Genomic DNA, 15,017 nt, shown 5'->3' on the forward strand with positions numbered 1-15,017 from the left:
AAAGGACAGGATTCTGTAGAGGCCCCGGCCTGTGTCAGGTCTGACCCAAGTCCCTCTCATTCAGGGGCTCGGGAGTGTAAAGACAGGCCACCTGCACGGCTTCGGAAGTAACTCTCTTCAGCAGCGTTTGTGGAGGCGAGCTCAGACAAGTCCACCACTGCCGAAAGCTCACCCGTGGGGGCTTTTCTGCTCTTTTCCTTGGTCAGCGGTCTAGTGTCAAGGTGAAGGGTGTGAGTTTTGGTGTTGGTCAAACCTGGCTCCAAATCCTGACTCTGCGTCTACTCTGATGGATCTTGGGTGAGACACAGCCTCTCCAAAGCTCATATCCTTGTCTGTGAAATGGGGATAATAGCACCTCCCACTCAGGGTTGTTGAGAAATTATTAATTAAGTCCTATTGTAAGCCCGGTGTCTGGCTCATGTAAATGCTCTATAAATAGTCACACTTTTCTGAGCCCTAATTTTCCAGCTGAGAAGCGTATTATTTGATAATGTGACAACAGAGGAGTGGGGTCAAGGGCACACGTGTCCACTGTTGCGCAGCTAACCCCAACGTGACCCACTCCTGTCCAGGCCCAGTCTGATCCTCTCGCCGGGGAGTGGAGGACAAAGACCCATCATTCTGTTACTCATCCCTCCTGAGAGGTGTAAACAGGAGAACAAGCTACTGCTTTGCCTTTATTAGTAGGTCACAGAGCTTTGCCCAGCACCCCAGGATCCAGCCCCCCGTCTTCCAGTATGCAACAAGGCCATCCTTGTCCTGCTTGTGACCCTCCTCAGCATCTGTTCCACTGGAGGACTGGCCCTCTGTGCTCTACATGTGTTTTGCCAGCAAACACGATCTCAGCCACAAACTATCTGCATCCTCCAAAAAATTCAGCAGCAGAGCTAGCTCCTAACAAGGGGCTGCTTTGGTGAGCCAGCTGGTAGTCCTTGGGCCCCTGCCCACTCTGTGGGGCGGCCTCAGTCAACCTGAAGTTCTCGAGCCTCCTCTGCTCAGTGAGTTCAACAGTTTTAGAAACCAGAACATGTCCAAGGATCCTCAGGGCCTGGACTCTCTAGTATCTCCTGGGCTCCCTTGTTCCTGCACCCACAGGCCCCTGCTGCTGCTGCTGCTGCTGGGGCTGGTCCTGCCCTCGGCCCCCGTCTTTCCACCCGGGCTCCCCTGGATGTCCATGCCCGAGGCCTTGCTGGTGGCCAGGTCTAGACTGAGGGTCCTCCCGCAGACGGAGAGCCGCCGCAACACCTCGGAGGCGGCCTCCACGGGCACACTGGCGCGCGGCACCAGCAGCATATCCAACAGCGAGCTCATCTCGGAAAGGAAGGTGCTGGCCAGCCGAGTGCCAGTTGGGCTCAGCTCTGGTCCCGACCCCTTGCCAAACGTCTGGAAGGTCCTTGGCTCCTCCAAGGCTGCAGTGTCCGGGGAGAACACGTTGTCACGGTAGTTGGTGGCAAGGGGCAGAGAGAGCCTGGCCATCCAGGCAGGATCTGGGGCACTCAGCCGGTCCAGGGCCAGGCCTGCGGGGAGGGCAGAGGGGACAGTGAGGGCCGGGCCCACGGAAGGGCAGGATGGACGACGGTGGGATGTGGGCAGGGCAAGGGTACTGAACAAAGGAGGGAAGGGAAATGGCAGGGGACGGACGGGGCAGCCGGAGGAGGACAGGAAGGAAGAGGCCCTGACGGGGAAGCTCACCGGCCAGGAAGGGGGCTGACTGGAGCTGCCCGCAAGTGGGGGGAGGAGGAGGAGGCGGAAGGAAGGCCTTGAGCCAGAAACTGGCCCGTTGCTAAACAATGCTGCGTCGGTGGAGTGTGGCACCAGAGTGTCTTTCACCCATCCCTTACAGCCAGGCGCACCGCTGAGTGGGGAAAAACCCCTTTTCTCAGCCAGCGCTGGAGTTTCTGACTTGGTGCTGCCATCTGTCTGTACGCATAATAGTGACCGCTTATTAGGTACTCCTGTGCCAAGCAATTACATAATTATCTCCTTTAACTTCCACACAGCATTTGGAGTCAAGAGTACTATCCCATTTTATGGATGAGTAAACTATGAAGTTCTAAGAAGTTAAGTCACGTATGTACTAGGCAACCAAATCCAGACTGGACCCCAGTTCTGACATCTTTGAAGCCCCCTGTGACTGCACCACCCTCTCCACTCGGAAGAGCTGGCCCTTCCTCCTGCTGGATACCCCAGGCGCCCGCCCACCCATGGCCTCTGGACTTCCCAGGCCTGCTAAGGTGTGCACTGTTACCACCAGGCCCCAAGCTCTGAAGCTACAGGAAACCCTGTCCTAGAGGCAGGCTGGGAAGGGGCTGGCTCTCTACGGGCTGTCCGGGGAAAAGGGCAGTGGAAAACGTTCCTAGATCGCCAATGCCACCATCGCACTTTTTTCCCTTCACAAAAATTAGTCCCAGGCCTGATGGTAGAGGCCCAAGCAGAAGAAAGAGTGTCTTGTGGTTAAGAAACTGTGTCTTAAAAAAAAAAAAGCACAAGATCTTCTTGGACTTGTATTTAATGTTTGTTTAAGGTGAACGGCTTTGAAGTCTGCACACTGTTGGTGGGAATGCAGGCTGGTTCAGCCACTATGGAAAACAGTATGGAGTTTCCTCAAAAAATTAAAAATGGATCTGCCTTGTGACCCGGCGATTCCACCTCTCAGAATATACCCAAAGAAGCCTGAAGCACTAATTCATAAGAACATAAGCACCCCTATGTTCATTGCAGTGTTATTTGTAAATAACAGATCTTGGCTATTGTATAGCCAAGATCTGGAAGCAGCCCAAGTGTCTTTCAGTAGATGAGTAGATTAAAAAGTTGTGCTACATTTACACAGTGGAGTACTACTTGGCCTAGAAAAAGAATGAAAGAAAGAAAAAAATCTTACCCTTTGCAACAGCATGGATGGCCATAGACAGCATTACACTAAGTGAAGTAAGCCAGTCAGAGAAAGACAAGTACCATCTGATTTCACTCATATGTGGAATCTGACGAGCAAAATAAACTAACATACAAAATAGAAACAGACTCTTAGGGAATAGACTGACAGCTGTCAGAAGAGAGGGGGTTTGTGGGGCAGGGTGAAAAAGGTAAAGGGATTAAGAAAACAAGCAGTGGACACAGACAACAGTATGGTGCTTACCAGAGGGAAGGTGGGAAGGGGAGGAAGAAGAGGGTACAGGGGGATAAATGGTGATGGAGGGAGACTCGACCTGAGGTGGTGAACACAAAGTACAATATACAGATGATGTGTTATAGAGTTGCACACCTGACACCTGTACAATTTTATTAACCAACGTCACCCCAATAAATTCAATGCAAAGGAAAAAAAATTAAAAAAAATAAAAATAAAACATTAAATCTGTGCATAGAATAAAAGCCTAGGAGACTTGTCAAAGTGTTAACTGAAATTATCCAGAGCAGAGGTAATTTATTTTCTTTTTATCTATATTTTTCTACATTAACTAAATATTGCTTATGTGATTTGGAAAAGTTATTTCAAAATACAGCTAATTGTTGTTTATGTTGATCTAAATGAGTCTCGATCTTGCCTCGTGAGCGTGGGACTGTGCAGCCTGTGAGGCTGGGGCAGGCCCCGTCCCAGCTGGCCCAGCCCACGCCTGGGACTTGGTGAACATTCACTGAATGATTGAATGAACATAAATATTAACCCTGGACGTTCGGGAAATGTAAACCTTAGTTCCCTGAGACTCTGGGGTAATAAGGTTGGAACTCTTTTGCTGTTACAGAATTAGGCCTTTCCTTGTACAAGGGTCAGAGAGCCTCAGAAGGAATGAAGCTTGGAATGAGAAAATCACTGGGGCGCGTGCGAACGGCTGAAAGGCGATGGCAAATTCCCTCTGTGGCAGGTGGGCTCTGGGCCGCCGACCTGGGTTGGCTTTCCCTTCCTTGCTGCTTATGAACAGTGTGACCTTGGGAAAATTGCTTAACCTCTCTGAACCTCCTTTTGCTCTCACAGAGTGGTGAGATAGCAAAAGGAGCAAAAGTGGTGGGATAGCACCCAGTGAGCTCACGCAACAAAGGAGGTACTGTCGTCATCACATCCTCAGGCGGGGCTTTCACCAGATGCCACCAAGACCCCAGTGCATGGCACCCTCACCAGGGGCCTCATCAAAGTCCAGGCCTATGAGCAGCTCAGGCGTCTGTGTCCCTCTTCACCCCCAACCCCACCCCCTATGCGTCTTGCCCTCCGTGCTGTGGGGAAGCAGGACCACGTGGGAACTAAACCCCACGCTGAGCTGCCCAATAGAGACAGAAAGTGAGCTACAGAGGTCATTTGAAATTTTCTGGTAGCTACATTTTGAAAAAGTAAAAAGAAAACATGAAATTAATTTATAAAACACTTTTCTACTTAATGTCATTACTTTATCTCATAAGCAATAGAGTATTTTAAGATCATTGAGATAATATATGTAGTCATAGTAAGTATTCAAAACCCAGAGTGTATTTTATATTTACACCACATCTCAGTTCAGACTAGCCGTTTTCACACGTGGCTAGTGGCTGCTGTGGTGGACCTCACAGCTCTACATTCTAGACAGTACAGTCCTGCAAAACTTTCTATATGTGTGCTGTCCAAGGCTGTACCCACTAACCCACGTGGCTGCTGAGCACTTGAAATGTAGCTGGTATGACTGAGGAACTGAACTTTCCACTTTACACACACTTAATTTTAATCAGATTTAATTTTACTTAATTTCAGTTTAGAGCCACACTGCTGGTGTCAATAACCATTGGCTGCACAGCCCTGGGAAGACTATTTAACACCCCTGCCCATCAGATCTTCCCTTTATGAGATGGGCATCACGAACAGTCCCTGTCTTGTAGGAGCCTCTCAGGAGGCCCTGAGAACGGGGACTAGCATGTTAAAAGCACTCAAGAAATGTTAGCCATATATTTTTTTAACCAAGGAAAGGCCATGCCTGCCATGCCTGCAGCGCATGTGCAGCCAGACGGAGCGCACCGGATGTGCGCAGTCGAGAAACGGATTGTTCGCTACAGCAACGACACCGCAGTCTGGGAAGGTCGGGCCTGTGGGTGCACCCTAATGGGGGCTGACCAGCGTCCACCGCGGAGGGGCCAGCTAGCAGGCTCTTCAATTAAAGTTCACGTGTTGTATCTATTTTCCAAACGAATTATTTCTCTAGAGGAAAGTTCTTTCTGTTTCCCCTAGAGATGTTAGCACATTAAAGTGTTGACTCAGTTCTCAGAGTAAAAGGACACTTGAACACCAGAGAAATTCAAAGGAGTGGTTCAGGAGGGGGTGGGGTCTCCTGATGCCAGGCAGGCCCAGGTTGGCTCCCCTCAGTCGGTAATGAGCTAGGCGCCTCTGGGCAGGCCAAGTTACCTCTCTGAGCCTCAGTGTGCTTATCTCTAAATTGGAGCGCGTAATATCTGCCTCCAGGGACTGTTGGGAAGCTTAAATGAGATACTGTGTTGAAGATGTTCCCTGTACCTGGCACACGCCAAGAGCTCAGCAATCGTTCACTATTCTTATGATGATTTGTGAAATGAATAATCAAGGCAGAATCTGGTCTTTAAACAAACAGAGACCCTTTGAAGCTCCAGGAGAAGTCAAATATTGCTGGTGTTCCTCCCCAGACACAGGACGGCTGTGTTTCCCTGCAGTGGGTTAGAGCAGGACTCTGAAGCCTGGGCATGTGAGTGTGGGGGTCAGGAGGAGAGTTGGGGTGACCTTGGAAAGTCCCTACCTTTGTGGGGGTCCAGTAGGCTGGACAGCTCTTCTTCTAGCAGCTGCTTCACAGAGAGGTCCTCTTCAAGGTCCAAGGGTCCCTCTTCCTGGTCCGGTTCTGCCTGTCCCCCAGCCCTGGCCCCTGGGCCCTCTGTGTCTGGGATTGCACTCCTGCAAAGGAAACCCACTCAGCCCACAAGTGAGACAGTTCACACACAGGTTCATTCATTCCAGCTCATGGACATTCTTCTGTTCATGCCAGCCTTCACTGGTCTGCACAGGCCCGTGGATACCCACAGTCCTGCCTTCAGAGTCAGACCGGCCTGAGTTACTTGATCCCAGCCCTCCTGCCTACTCTGAGTCTACGCCACCCAACTCAAGGGGCATGGTGAGGGTAAAATGAGACGTTGTATGTAAAGAGCTTAGCACAGCACCTGGCACACTGTGAGCACTCAGCAAACAAGTAAATATGAAAGCATTATGTGATTACTCACTATCGTCCCTCCCATTTCTTCACATCGCCCGGCACAGAGTAGGAGATGAGTAACTTCGGGTGAGCCAGTGCAGTCATCCACCATCCATCCATCTTTCCATCTGTCCAACCACCCACCCACCCATTGACCCCTCTGTCAAAGTGTGTACTCCGGCGAGGGCAGCAGTTTTATCTGTCTCGTTCCCTGCCCTCTCACCAGGGCTCAGAACAGGACCCAGCTCATAGTAGGTACTTCATACTTTGTGGACTGGGTGACTGAATGTTCTCTGCTCCCTATTTGAGGCCAGATCCCAGACCAGAAGAGCAGACCTATAGAGGATGCTACTGAGATGAGACATCCAAAAGCTACTCAGAATCGACTAACCCTCCTTCCCACTCCTACTGTCTCCCGCTGGGCTCCTCTCCCCCAGAGACCTCTCTTTTCACTTGGGGGAGGCCAATTCCTGAAACCTCCTGGCATGGGGTAGACAGGACTGGCCCCTCATCATCCCAGCAGGAGAAATGGCTCCCTGAGGGATTTTAAGCCCTGGGGGCCTTTTCTGGTGTTTGTTTGTTTGTTTGTTTTTCCTGTGGCCAATTCTGCTTCTCTGAAGGGATCAGCAGGGAGAAGGCAGGTTTGCAAGTAAGGATGACAACAACTTGTGTTACTGAGCAATTACTCTGAGTCAGGCCGTATGCTTTGCAGGGTATATGCACCTTTTCATGAAACCTTTCACATCTGTAAAGTTCTTTTGTTATCATTCTCATTTCACATAAGAGGAAACCGAGACTCGTGAAGATGATGCGGCTTGCCCAAGGTCCCCAGTGGGGATTCAAATGTAGGCTGCTATGACTCTGGAGTACTCACCAATGCTCTATACTACCTCTCACTGTCCTTGAAAAAACAAAACAAAACAAAACAAAAAACAAAAAAAAGAAGCTACAGGTTGTCAAGGCAACAGCACTGAACCAGGAGTCAGGTGCCCTGAGAGGTGGTCCCAGCTTTGCCACTCACTGGCTCTATGACCTTGAACAAAGTCACTTTAAGAGGAAAGGACTTAGCATTGATGGTGCACTTTCCATGAGCCAGCTGTGGGACTATGGGCTTAGAATACATGGATCGTTAAATCCTTACCCCACCACTACGAGGAAGTGTGGTGACCTTCATTTTAAAGATGAGAAACCAAGGATTTGGGGATTTATCTGACTCACTCAACTTTACATGACTGGGTACATCAAACTAGTTAGAGCCTCAGTTTCTCCATCTGTAACGAGGAGTTAGATTAGATGTCCTCTTAAGGTGTCTAATTGTGGAACAGCCCAAAGGAACACACGCACATACCCATTTCCTTAGCCACTTCATATTATGTTTAAGGGTCAAGAGAAGAGAGCTGCAAGTTACAGACTTGTCCTTAGCCCAGTACCTCTGCAATCAGGGGGCAGATAATCAGAACCTTAGGGATGAAGTCATTTCCTTAGTGACTCTGTCCTGTAAATACTATAAATACAGTTGCTCCAGGACCCAGTGGCCTGGGCTAGGGGGATGGATGCTGTCCACTGCACTGTCCCAGGGGAGCCTCCACTGGGAGGTGCTCACCCGTCCCCGTCCCTACTGCCTCAGAGACTGTGGGGGTGCAGAGAGACCAGAGGGGAAACTAGGGAAGCTGGGGCTACGTGCACTTACCTGCCGCCACAGGGCTTGGCCAAGTACTTATTTCCCCGGTGGTTTGGTTTGGGCTGGAATTGGCCCTGATGCAGCAAGGACAGCAGCTGGGAGATTTGCTACAAGACAGGAAAAATCTGTTGACTCCACACAATTCCGACCCAGCATACTTCCTCGCCGGATGTTTCCCTCAATGCCGGCGCTTTCTTTTTATAGTCTTTCCTCCAGCTTCAGATGTTTATGTGCTCAGAGGGGGGTGGTGAGCAGGGAGCAGTGACAGAGGCTGGGACCTGCACAGGCAGGGTCCCTGCTTTGTCTTTGTCATCCCAGGTCCCGGGTGTCTGGGAGGGAGAGTGAGGACCCTCTGGGCTAATCCCCTCTCATCCCCCACAAGTGGCCTGCCCCTGCTGGAATCTGTGGGGATGGGGGTGAACAAGGCATTTCCTGACCATAAATTAATTATTACTTTGATCAAAATTATGTTGAAGAGTTATTCCCCTCCCCCGCTTCAGCAGTATTCAAGCACTAAGCCAACTTTTGTGGCCAGATGTAAGACTATGCTGTAGAGAAGGCAAAAATGATGTCATGTAATCATTCATTGACTCATGCTTTCGTTCAGCCAGCTGGTGTTTAGTAAGTGCTTGTTGGTGCCGAGGCCCTGTGCTCACTATGGGGACAAGAATGAGAGCAAGGCCCAATGTCTGTCCTGAGGGCACTTACAGTCCACCAGGGAAGACAGGGCACAGGCTACTATAGGGGTTGCATTGGGTGCACAAATGTCGGGGGTCTGTGGGAGCAGAGGAGGGCTACTCACCCAACTTGGAGCAAAGAGGAATCTGTGGGGTGAAATGGGAGAGGTTTATGCACTTATTTCTACAAGGGTTTATGGAGTTCATACTGCATGCTGGGCACCTCTGCTGAGACCCCAAGGCTCCAATGGAGCGTGGCAAGTGGAGAGAGGGTGAGGGTCTGGGCCTGGGGTGAAGGGTGCTCCAAACGGAAGGCCCTGAACACTGAAGGGCCAGGGGAGATGCCTGGAGAATGGGGCAGAAGTTGGGCAGGATGGCAGGGCCAGACCCTGCAGGGCCTCAAGAGGGAGAAGGCAACAGATCAAGTCTTGGGACGCTGAGTTCTAGCTCAAGGTCATTTCCAGCTTGTATAATGTCCAGCAGATTTGTAGACCTACTCAGACCTTTTCTCACCTCAGAGGTGAAGCTAGAAATTAATTAAATTAATTAATTAATCTAATTGTCAGTATTAATTAGATGGTTTGAAAGTTAAAAATGCTCCACAACCCTGACCAATGTGGCTCCATGGGTTGGGCTTCATCCTGCAAAGTGAAAGTTCACCAGTTCAATTCCCATTCAGAGCACAAGCCTGGGTTGTGGGTTCAGTACCCGATCAGGGAGCATACAAGAGGCAACCAATCAATGTTTCTCTCACATATCAATGTTTTTCTCTTTCTTTTCCTCCCTTCCCTCTCTCTAAAAATAAATAAATAAAATCTTTAAAAAATGCTCCACAAATGCAAGAAGGTTGGGTAATTTCTCCTAGAAACACTGCGTCTGCCTCCTGAGCCCACCCCCACCCCTCCCTGAGAAGGCCCCTTCCTTCTCTCTGGGCAAGGCAGAAAGTGCCAGTCTCAGAGGAGAGTTGGAAGGGAAGGTGTCCAGCACTGGGGTTCCAATGTGACTCGGGAGGCTCAGGGTCCCATTGCCTGCCTGAGGGAAGATCCCACCTCCTGAGGCACCTGCAACCCTTTTCTCAAGTGACAGCCTATATTTCAGGGACCTTTCCTGAGTGCTATCCCCTGAGCTGAGCACTGTCACTCAAGGTCACTTCAGTTTTAGAGCCCAGACTCTGAAGTCATTTGGACTCAGGTTCAAATCCTCAGGTCCAAATCCCTGCCGCAGTTCCCCCTGATGAGGTCTTGAGGAATTACTTAAGCATTCCGAGCCTGTTTCCTCAGCAGTAAAAAGGGAATAATAATAAGATACTGATCATACAGTGGTTGTGGTTATAAGATTAAATGAGTAAAAGTATATGTCATTTATTAATAGATCTTATGATAAGCATTTAATAACTGTCAAGTAGTATGTAATTTCATTTAATTCTTACAATAACCCAAGGGAAGAGATACCATCACACCCATTTTGCAGGTGTGAAACCTGAGGCTCACAAAGGCTACACAGCAATGACGGGTAGGGCTGGAATCTGAACTTAGATCTGACTTCACTGTGGCACTGTGCTGCTAAAAAGATGCTAGGTGAACTTCCTCTTACCCTCAAGTTGATCCCAAGTGGGCACCCTTCTTTCCATAACCCCCCTGGGGCCAACCACAGAGCCTGCTCTCTACCGTCTCTATTTACTAAGAACCATTTTTTTGGCACAAAGAGCTCATTCAGTAAGCATTTGATGAATGAATGAATGAATGAATGAATGAATTAGGGAGTGAGTGAATGGCTCTGGGCAATCTCTGGGGCTGCATAGAGCCCAGGGCAAGACTCCTGAGAAAGCAGCTGGGCCCTCTCCAGGTGGCTTCCTGGGGAGGGGGAGGGGAAGGAAGCTGTGTCCTTGCTCCACAGGAAGCCTCAGCTGAGGGTCTGGCCAAACAGAAGCGTGATTTGGTCGGGCAGCCTGGCACAGGGAAAATTATTTGGAATGCCAGGGAGCAGATATGAGTGCGATATCAGGCACCATCTCTGCAAATGTTTCCCATTTGTGTCTAATAAATCCTAGGTCTCTAGACACTTTGCCATTTATCATCTCATTTAATTCTCAAACTCCTGGGAGGTAGACACAGGGTGAGTTTGGCATCATGACCCCCATTTTATAGATGAGGAAAATGAAGCTCAGGGTTACCCAGCTGCTAAGTAACTATGTTACCTTTGAGCCCAGACCTGCCTAACTCCCAAGTTTCCAGGTGGTTTTCACTGCCCCATCCCGCAGACCCAGGCAGCTAGCTCGGGGTCTCAAGAAAGCGATGTGCAGCCCCTGAGCCTGGGGGCGATGATGCCATGCCAGCCTGTTTCACAGGGGGCTTGCCCCGCTGGGGATGGAAGGGGCTTTGCAGAAGTCATCATGATCATTTCCTGAGTGCTGTCTATGTGTCAGACAGTCTTCTAGAGGCTTTGTCTACAAGCAGCCTTAGGAGATGACTACTATTAACTTGGACATCTTCAAGAGAAAGGCTGAGTAAGTTCTCTGTGGTTCACAGCTAGAAAGAGGAGGAGCCAGGATTTGAACCCAGGCAGCCTTGCTCCAAAGCTTTTATTCTTAGTCCCTACCTTTGGTGTGTGTCTACTTGTGCCAGGCTCCTTGAGCAAGTGCTATCTAGGAATTAACTGATTCAATCCTCAGGACAACTCTGTGAGGCAGATGCTCTTATAGTCATTCCTATTTTACAGATAGGAAAACGAAGGCTCAGAGACAGTAAGTAATTTGTCCAGGATCACACAGCTCAACTCTGTTGACCCTAGAGCTATGCCCTGATCGGCTGCACACAGTGCACCATGAAGTGCCTGATGAGCCTAAGGAATGAATGTGAGAATTGTAAATAATGGTGGTGCCTGATGCTGTTGGTAGTGGTCCAGGGGTGACCAGAGTAAGAGCTGCCCACACCGAGGTACCTGAACAGGAGGAGAATCCACAGTGAGCTCCTCTATGGGGTTCCGCTCCGCAAAGGCAGCCACAGACAGTCGGACCAGGCTCCGCAGGATCTGACGGGGGCCTGACTCTTTCGAGGGGGTCACTTTGCCGTGGAGATTTCGCTGCCGCCTCAGGGTTGCAGAGGAGGCTGGTGAGCTCAAGGGGGCCTCCTCGCTGCCCTGGTCTCCAGGCAGCCTCCCTGTTGGGCTGCCTGCTGCCTTCAGGGGCCTTGTGCGGGGCTGGCCCAGTGCAGCCTGGGGCTCAGGAAGGTTCAGGTTCTCCCGGGAAGCGTTCCTCTGCCTGGAATGGTTGAAAAGGAGGTTGACTGTGTCCTGCAGCACCTCTCTGTTCTCAGACAGCGTTCCCTGGTTGCCTTGGTTACGCAGGGTCCTGTAGAGGGTTGGTGTGAGATGAAAGGGGGCCTGCAGGCAGGGGTCCCAGCCTGCTTCCATCATTGCTTCTTTGCTAACATCCTTGGGGAGCATCTCGACTTCACCAGGCTCATCCACCTGGCTCCTGAGCACGGGGACCAGGTGGATGTCTGCTTTCTGAATGTGTTTCTGGGGCCTCTTGGGCTGGTGGCGGTAGGTGGATTCAGCCTCACGACAGTTATAGGCCCTGTTGTCCTTCTTCTCTGTCCGGCAGATGGACATGATCAAAGCCAAGATCAACCCGAAGATGGCCAGCAGGACAACCAGGCAGATCACCGTCAGCACCGATGTGCTTAGGGCCCCAGGATCAGGGGCTGGATCCCTCAAGTGGTCCGTGCTGGTGACAAACGAAACCATCAGCAGGGCCTGGGTCTGCAAGGAGGGGCTGCCACGGTCTTCCACCACTATCTCCAGCTCCCACTTACTCCTAATGAGACTGCTGGCATTGGTGACATTGATGAACAGCTGCCCCAGGTCGGGGCTGAGGACAAAGAGGTGGGCCTCATTCCCACTCCGAATACTGTAGAAGACCTCTCCATTTGCCCCCGAGTCTGCGTCTCTTGCTACAATGGTCGTCAAAAGGAATGGCTGGGAGCTGTGCGTGGCCAGTGGTGCTTTGTCAGTATCCACTGGGCCCAAGCCACTGGGAGTTTCAATGGGCACCAGAAGGTGACCTGTGGAGACATTTACAAGCACTGAGAGGCTGGCTTTCCCATCACTGAGTAGGGGATGAATCACCTCTGGGGCATTATCATTGGCATCCAGGAGGTTGACCCACACAGAGACACTGGATGAGAGCCAGGGCTGTCCCCTGTCCTCTGCAATCACATGGAACTCAAAGCCAGCCATCTGCTCATAGTCCAATGACCTCTGAGCAGTGACCTCTCCTGTGTCTGAATCAATCGCTACCAGGTAAGAAACTGGGGAGTCCTGGATGCTGTATGAGATTTGTCCATTAATGCCCAAGTCTGCATCATGAGCCTTGATGGTAATGAGGTGGAGTGAGGGTAGGTTGTTTTCCCTAGTGGAGACTTCATACCTGCTCTTCTCGAACACAGGTGCATTGTCGTTGACATCACTGATCTGGATGCTGAGCTGTTTCTCTGCCGATAAGGGCTGGGTTCCTTGGTCCTGGGCCAGCACAGTGAGGGTGTATCGGGGCCACTGCTCTCTGTCCAGCGTGGCATTGGTTAGCAGCATGTACGTGTTGCCAGTGGTCCTTTTCAGCCTGAAGTGGCCCAGCTCTTGGCTCAGCCAACAGTGGACCAGACCATTGTTTCCTGAGTCTAAGTCCTTTGCTGTGACAAGAGCAATGAAACTGTCCTTGGGAAGAGCTTCTGACACCAGCGACGGCTGGGAGGCCCATGTGATGTGGATGCTTGGGGCGTTGTCATTAACATCCAGAACCTTGATGAGGACTTTGCAATGGGCTGGGATGGGATTAGGACCCAGGTCCCTTGCCTGGACATCCACCTCATAGGCAGGATTCTTCTCGTAGTCTAGGGGTTGAAGCAGGATCACCTGGCCCGTTTTGGCATCAATACTGAAGGTGTCCAGCACCTCTGGAGGCACGTGCTTACTGAGAAAGAACTCCACCTCTCCGTTGGGGCCTTGGTCAGGGTCTGTGGCAGTCAAGTTTATGAGGAGAGTACCAGGGGCAGCATCTTCTTGGATTTCTAGTGCCAGTGAGCTCTCAGCAAACACAGGGCTGTTGTCATTGGAGTCCAGGACGTTGACTTTGACCAAACTGGTGCCTGACTTTCGGGGGTTCCCACTGTCATAGGCTGTTAACACCAGATCAAAAAATGAGTGGATTTCCCTGTCCAGCTCCTTTACCACCACGAGCTCCGCATGTTTGGTCTCATCGGGCCCCACAATGACATCCAGGGCAAAGTGCTCACTGGGAGACAGGGAGTAGGAGTGCAGGCTGTTGGGGCCAGTGTCTGGGTCCAGAGCTCTGTCCAGGGGAATCCGGGTGCGCAGAGAGGCACTCTCAGAGATTTCCAGCTCCTGCTCGCCTTTGGGAAACCGTGGCTCATGATCATTGATGTCCAGCACCTGAATCTCCACGTGGATCAGCGCCAAATCCCCCGTGGCAAGCACGTCAAAGGAAACCAGGCAGGGATCTCGCTGCCTGCAGAGCTGCTCTCGGTCCAGACGCCTCCCCGTGCTGAGCAAGCCGTCCTCAGAGTCCACCTGGATGGGGAGCGCCTGAGACAGCTGCAAGACCTGGAAGGCAGCCCCCCCTTGCCCACGCCTCTCTTCCCAACCCAGTGCCTGGGACAGCTTCCCTATGACCGTGCCAGACGGCACTTCCTCTGACACTTGGTATTTCACAGTGAGAGTAGCCACTTCCTGACAACCCCCTGAAAGGAACAAGTAGCCACCTGGCCCCAAGAGCCCCAGCAAAAGTTGCAGAAGCTGCATCATGCTTACCGCCGGAATGGGCTAGATTCAGAAACTGCTTGAGTTCTTCAAAGGCTGGGAAGTCCTCCAGTGTTTCTGGGGGGGCTTGATTAGCCCCGTTCTCCTGACCCCAGACCTGCTGGCACGACCTTGTCCCATAATTAGATGATGGTGAAACTAGCAGGATCCTCAGGCAAGGCCATCTTCGTCTGAGAGATCCGAGAGGTCCCAGCACCGATGAAGTAAGATTGCCAGGGGAGACCCAGCACAGGGGCATCCGCTGGTCCACTCCAGCCAATGATGGGCAAGAACCGGTCCAAGAGGGACTTGACCCAGTAAAGCAGGATGTGGGGATCTGACTTCCAAACAGTTGCTAGGCTGGAGAAACAGAGAAGCAGCTTTTTCCTATGGAAACCCCACCTACAGGAAAAGGGAGGGCTGTGAGTTTCAATGCCAATTAGAGAAAGAGAGCACGCTTCCCGCTTCCCGTGAAGCCCAGCAGCCTGCTGCTGAGGAGGATGCGGCAGGGGCTCTGGGGACAGGCTGGATGGGAAGGTGCTGTTCACACAGCTAAGGCGGCCACTGAGGGAAACGGTGCCCCTGTGTGGCCGAGTGAGCAGAGAGCCTGAGCCCCTGCCTGCTGCCCAGGGTCTGAGGCCCATGGGACAGCCATGCTCCCTGTCTCTCTCT

The 15,017-nt window shown here is 51.3% G+C and overlaps 1 protein-coding gene across 1 annotated transcript; it reads right to left on the bottom strand.

Annotated features, from left to right (window-relative positions):
* Positions 1–657: 657 nt before the first annotated feature.
* PCDH12 (protocadherin 12) lies at positions 658–14,761 on the bottom strand. Its single transcript, XM_028528543.2, has 4 exons — positions 11,472–14,761; positions 7,864–7,961; positions 5,727–5,878; positions 658–1,517 (listed from the first exon to the last, which is right to left on the bottom strand). Exons 1-4 carry the CDS (start codon positions 14,349–14,351, stop codon positions 1,042–1,044), a joined length of 3,606 nt encoding a protein of 1,201 aa, XP_028384344.1. The 5' UTR covers positions 14,352–14,761; the 3' UTR covers positions 658–1,041.
* Positions 14,762–15,017: the final 256 nt, after the last annotated feature.

The sequence above is a fragment of the Phyllostomus discolor genome, chromosome 13 (assembly GCF_004126475.2).
Source record: "Phyllostomus discolor isolate MPI-MPIP mPhyDis1 chromosome 13, mPhyDis1.pri.v3, whole genome shotgun sequence".
NCBI lineage: Eukaryota > Metazoa > Chordata > Mammalia > Chiroptera > Phyllostomidae > Phyllostomus > Phyllostomus discolor.

What these genes read in the sequence shown, in the direction of transcription:
- PCDH12 (XM_028528543.2), bottom strand. Translation starts at nt 14,351, where the DNA reads ATGATGCAGCTTCTGCAACTTTTGCTGGGGCTCTTGGGGCCAGGTGGC. An exon ending in TGGATTCTCCTCCTGTTCAG is followed by an intron (nt 7,962 to 11,471) that starts GTACCTCGGTGT and finishes CCTGTCTTGTAG; the next exon opens with CAAATCTCCCAGCTGCTGTC. An exon ending in CCTACTGGACCCCCACAAAG is followed by an intron (nt 1,518 to 5,726) that starts GTAGGGACTTTC and finishes CCCTCCCCGCAG; the next exon opens with GCCTGGCCCTGGACCGGCTG.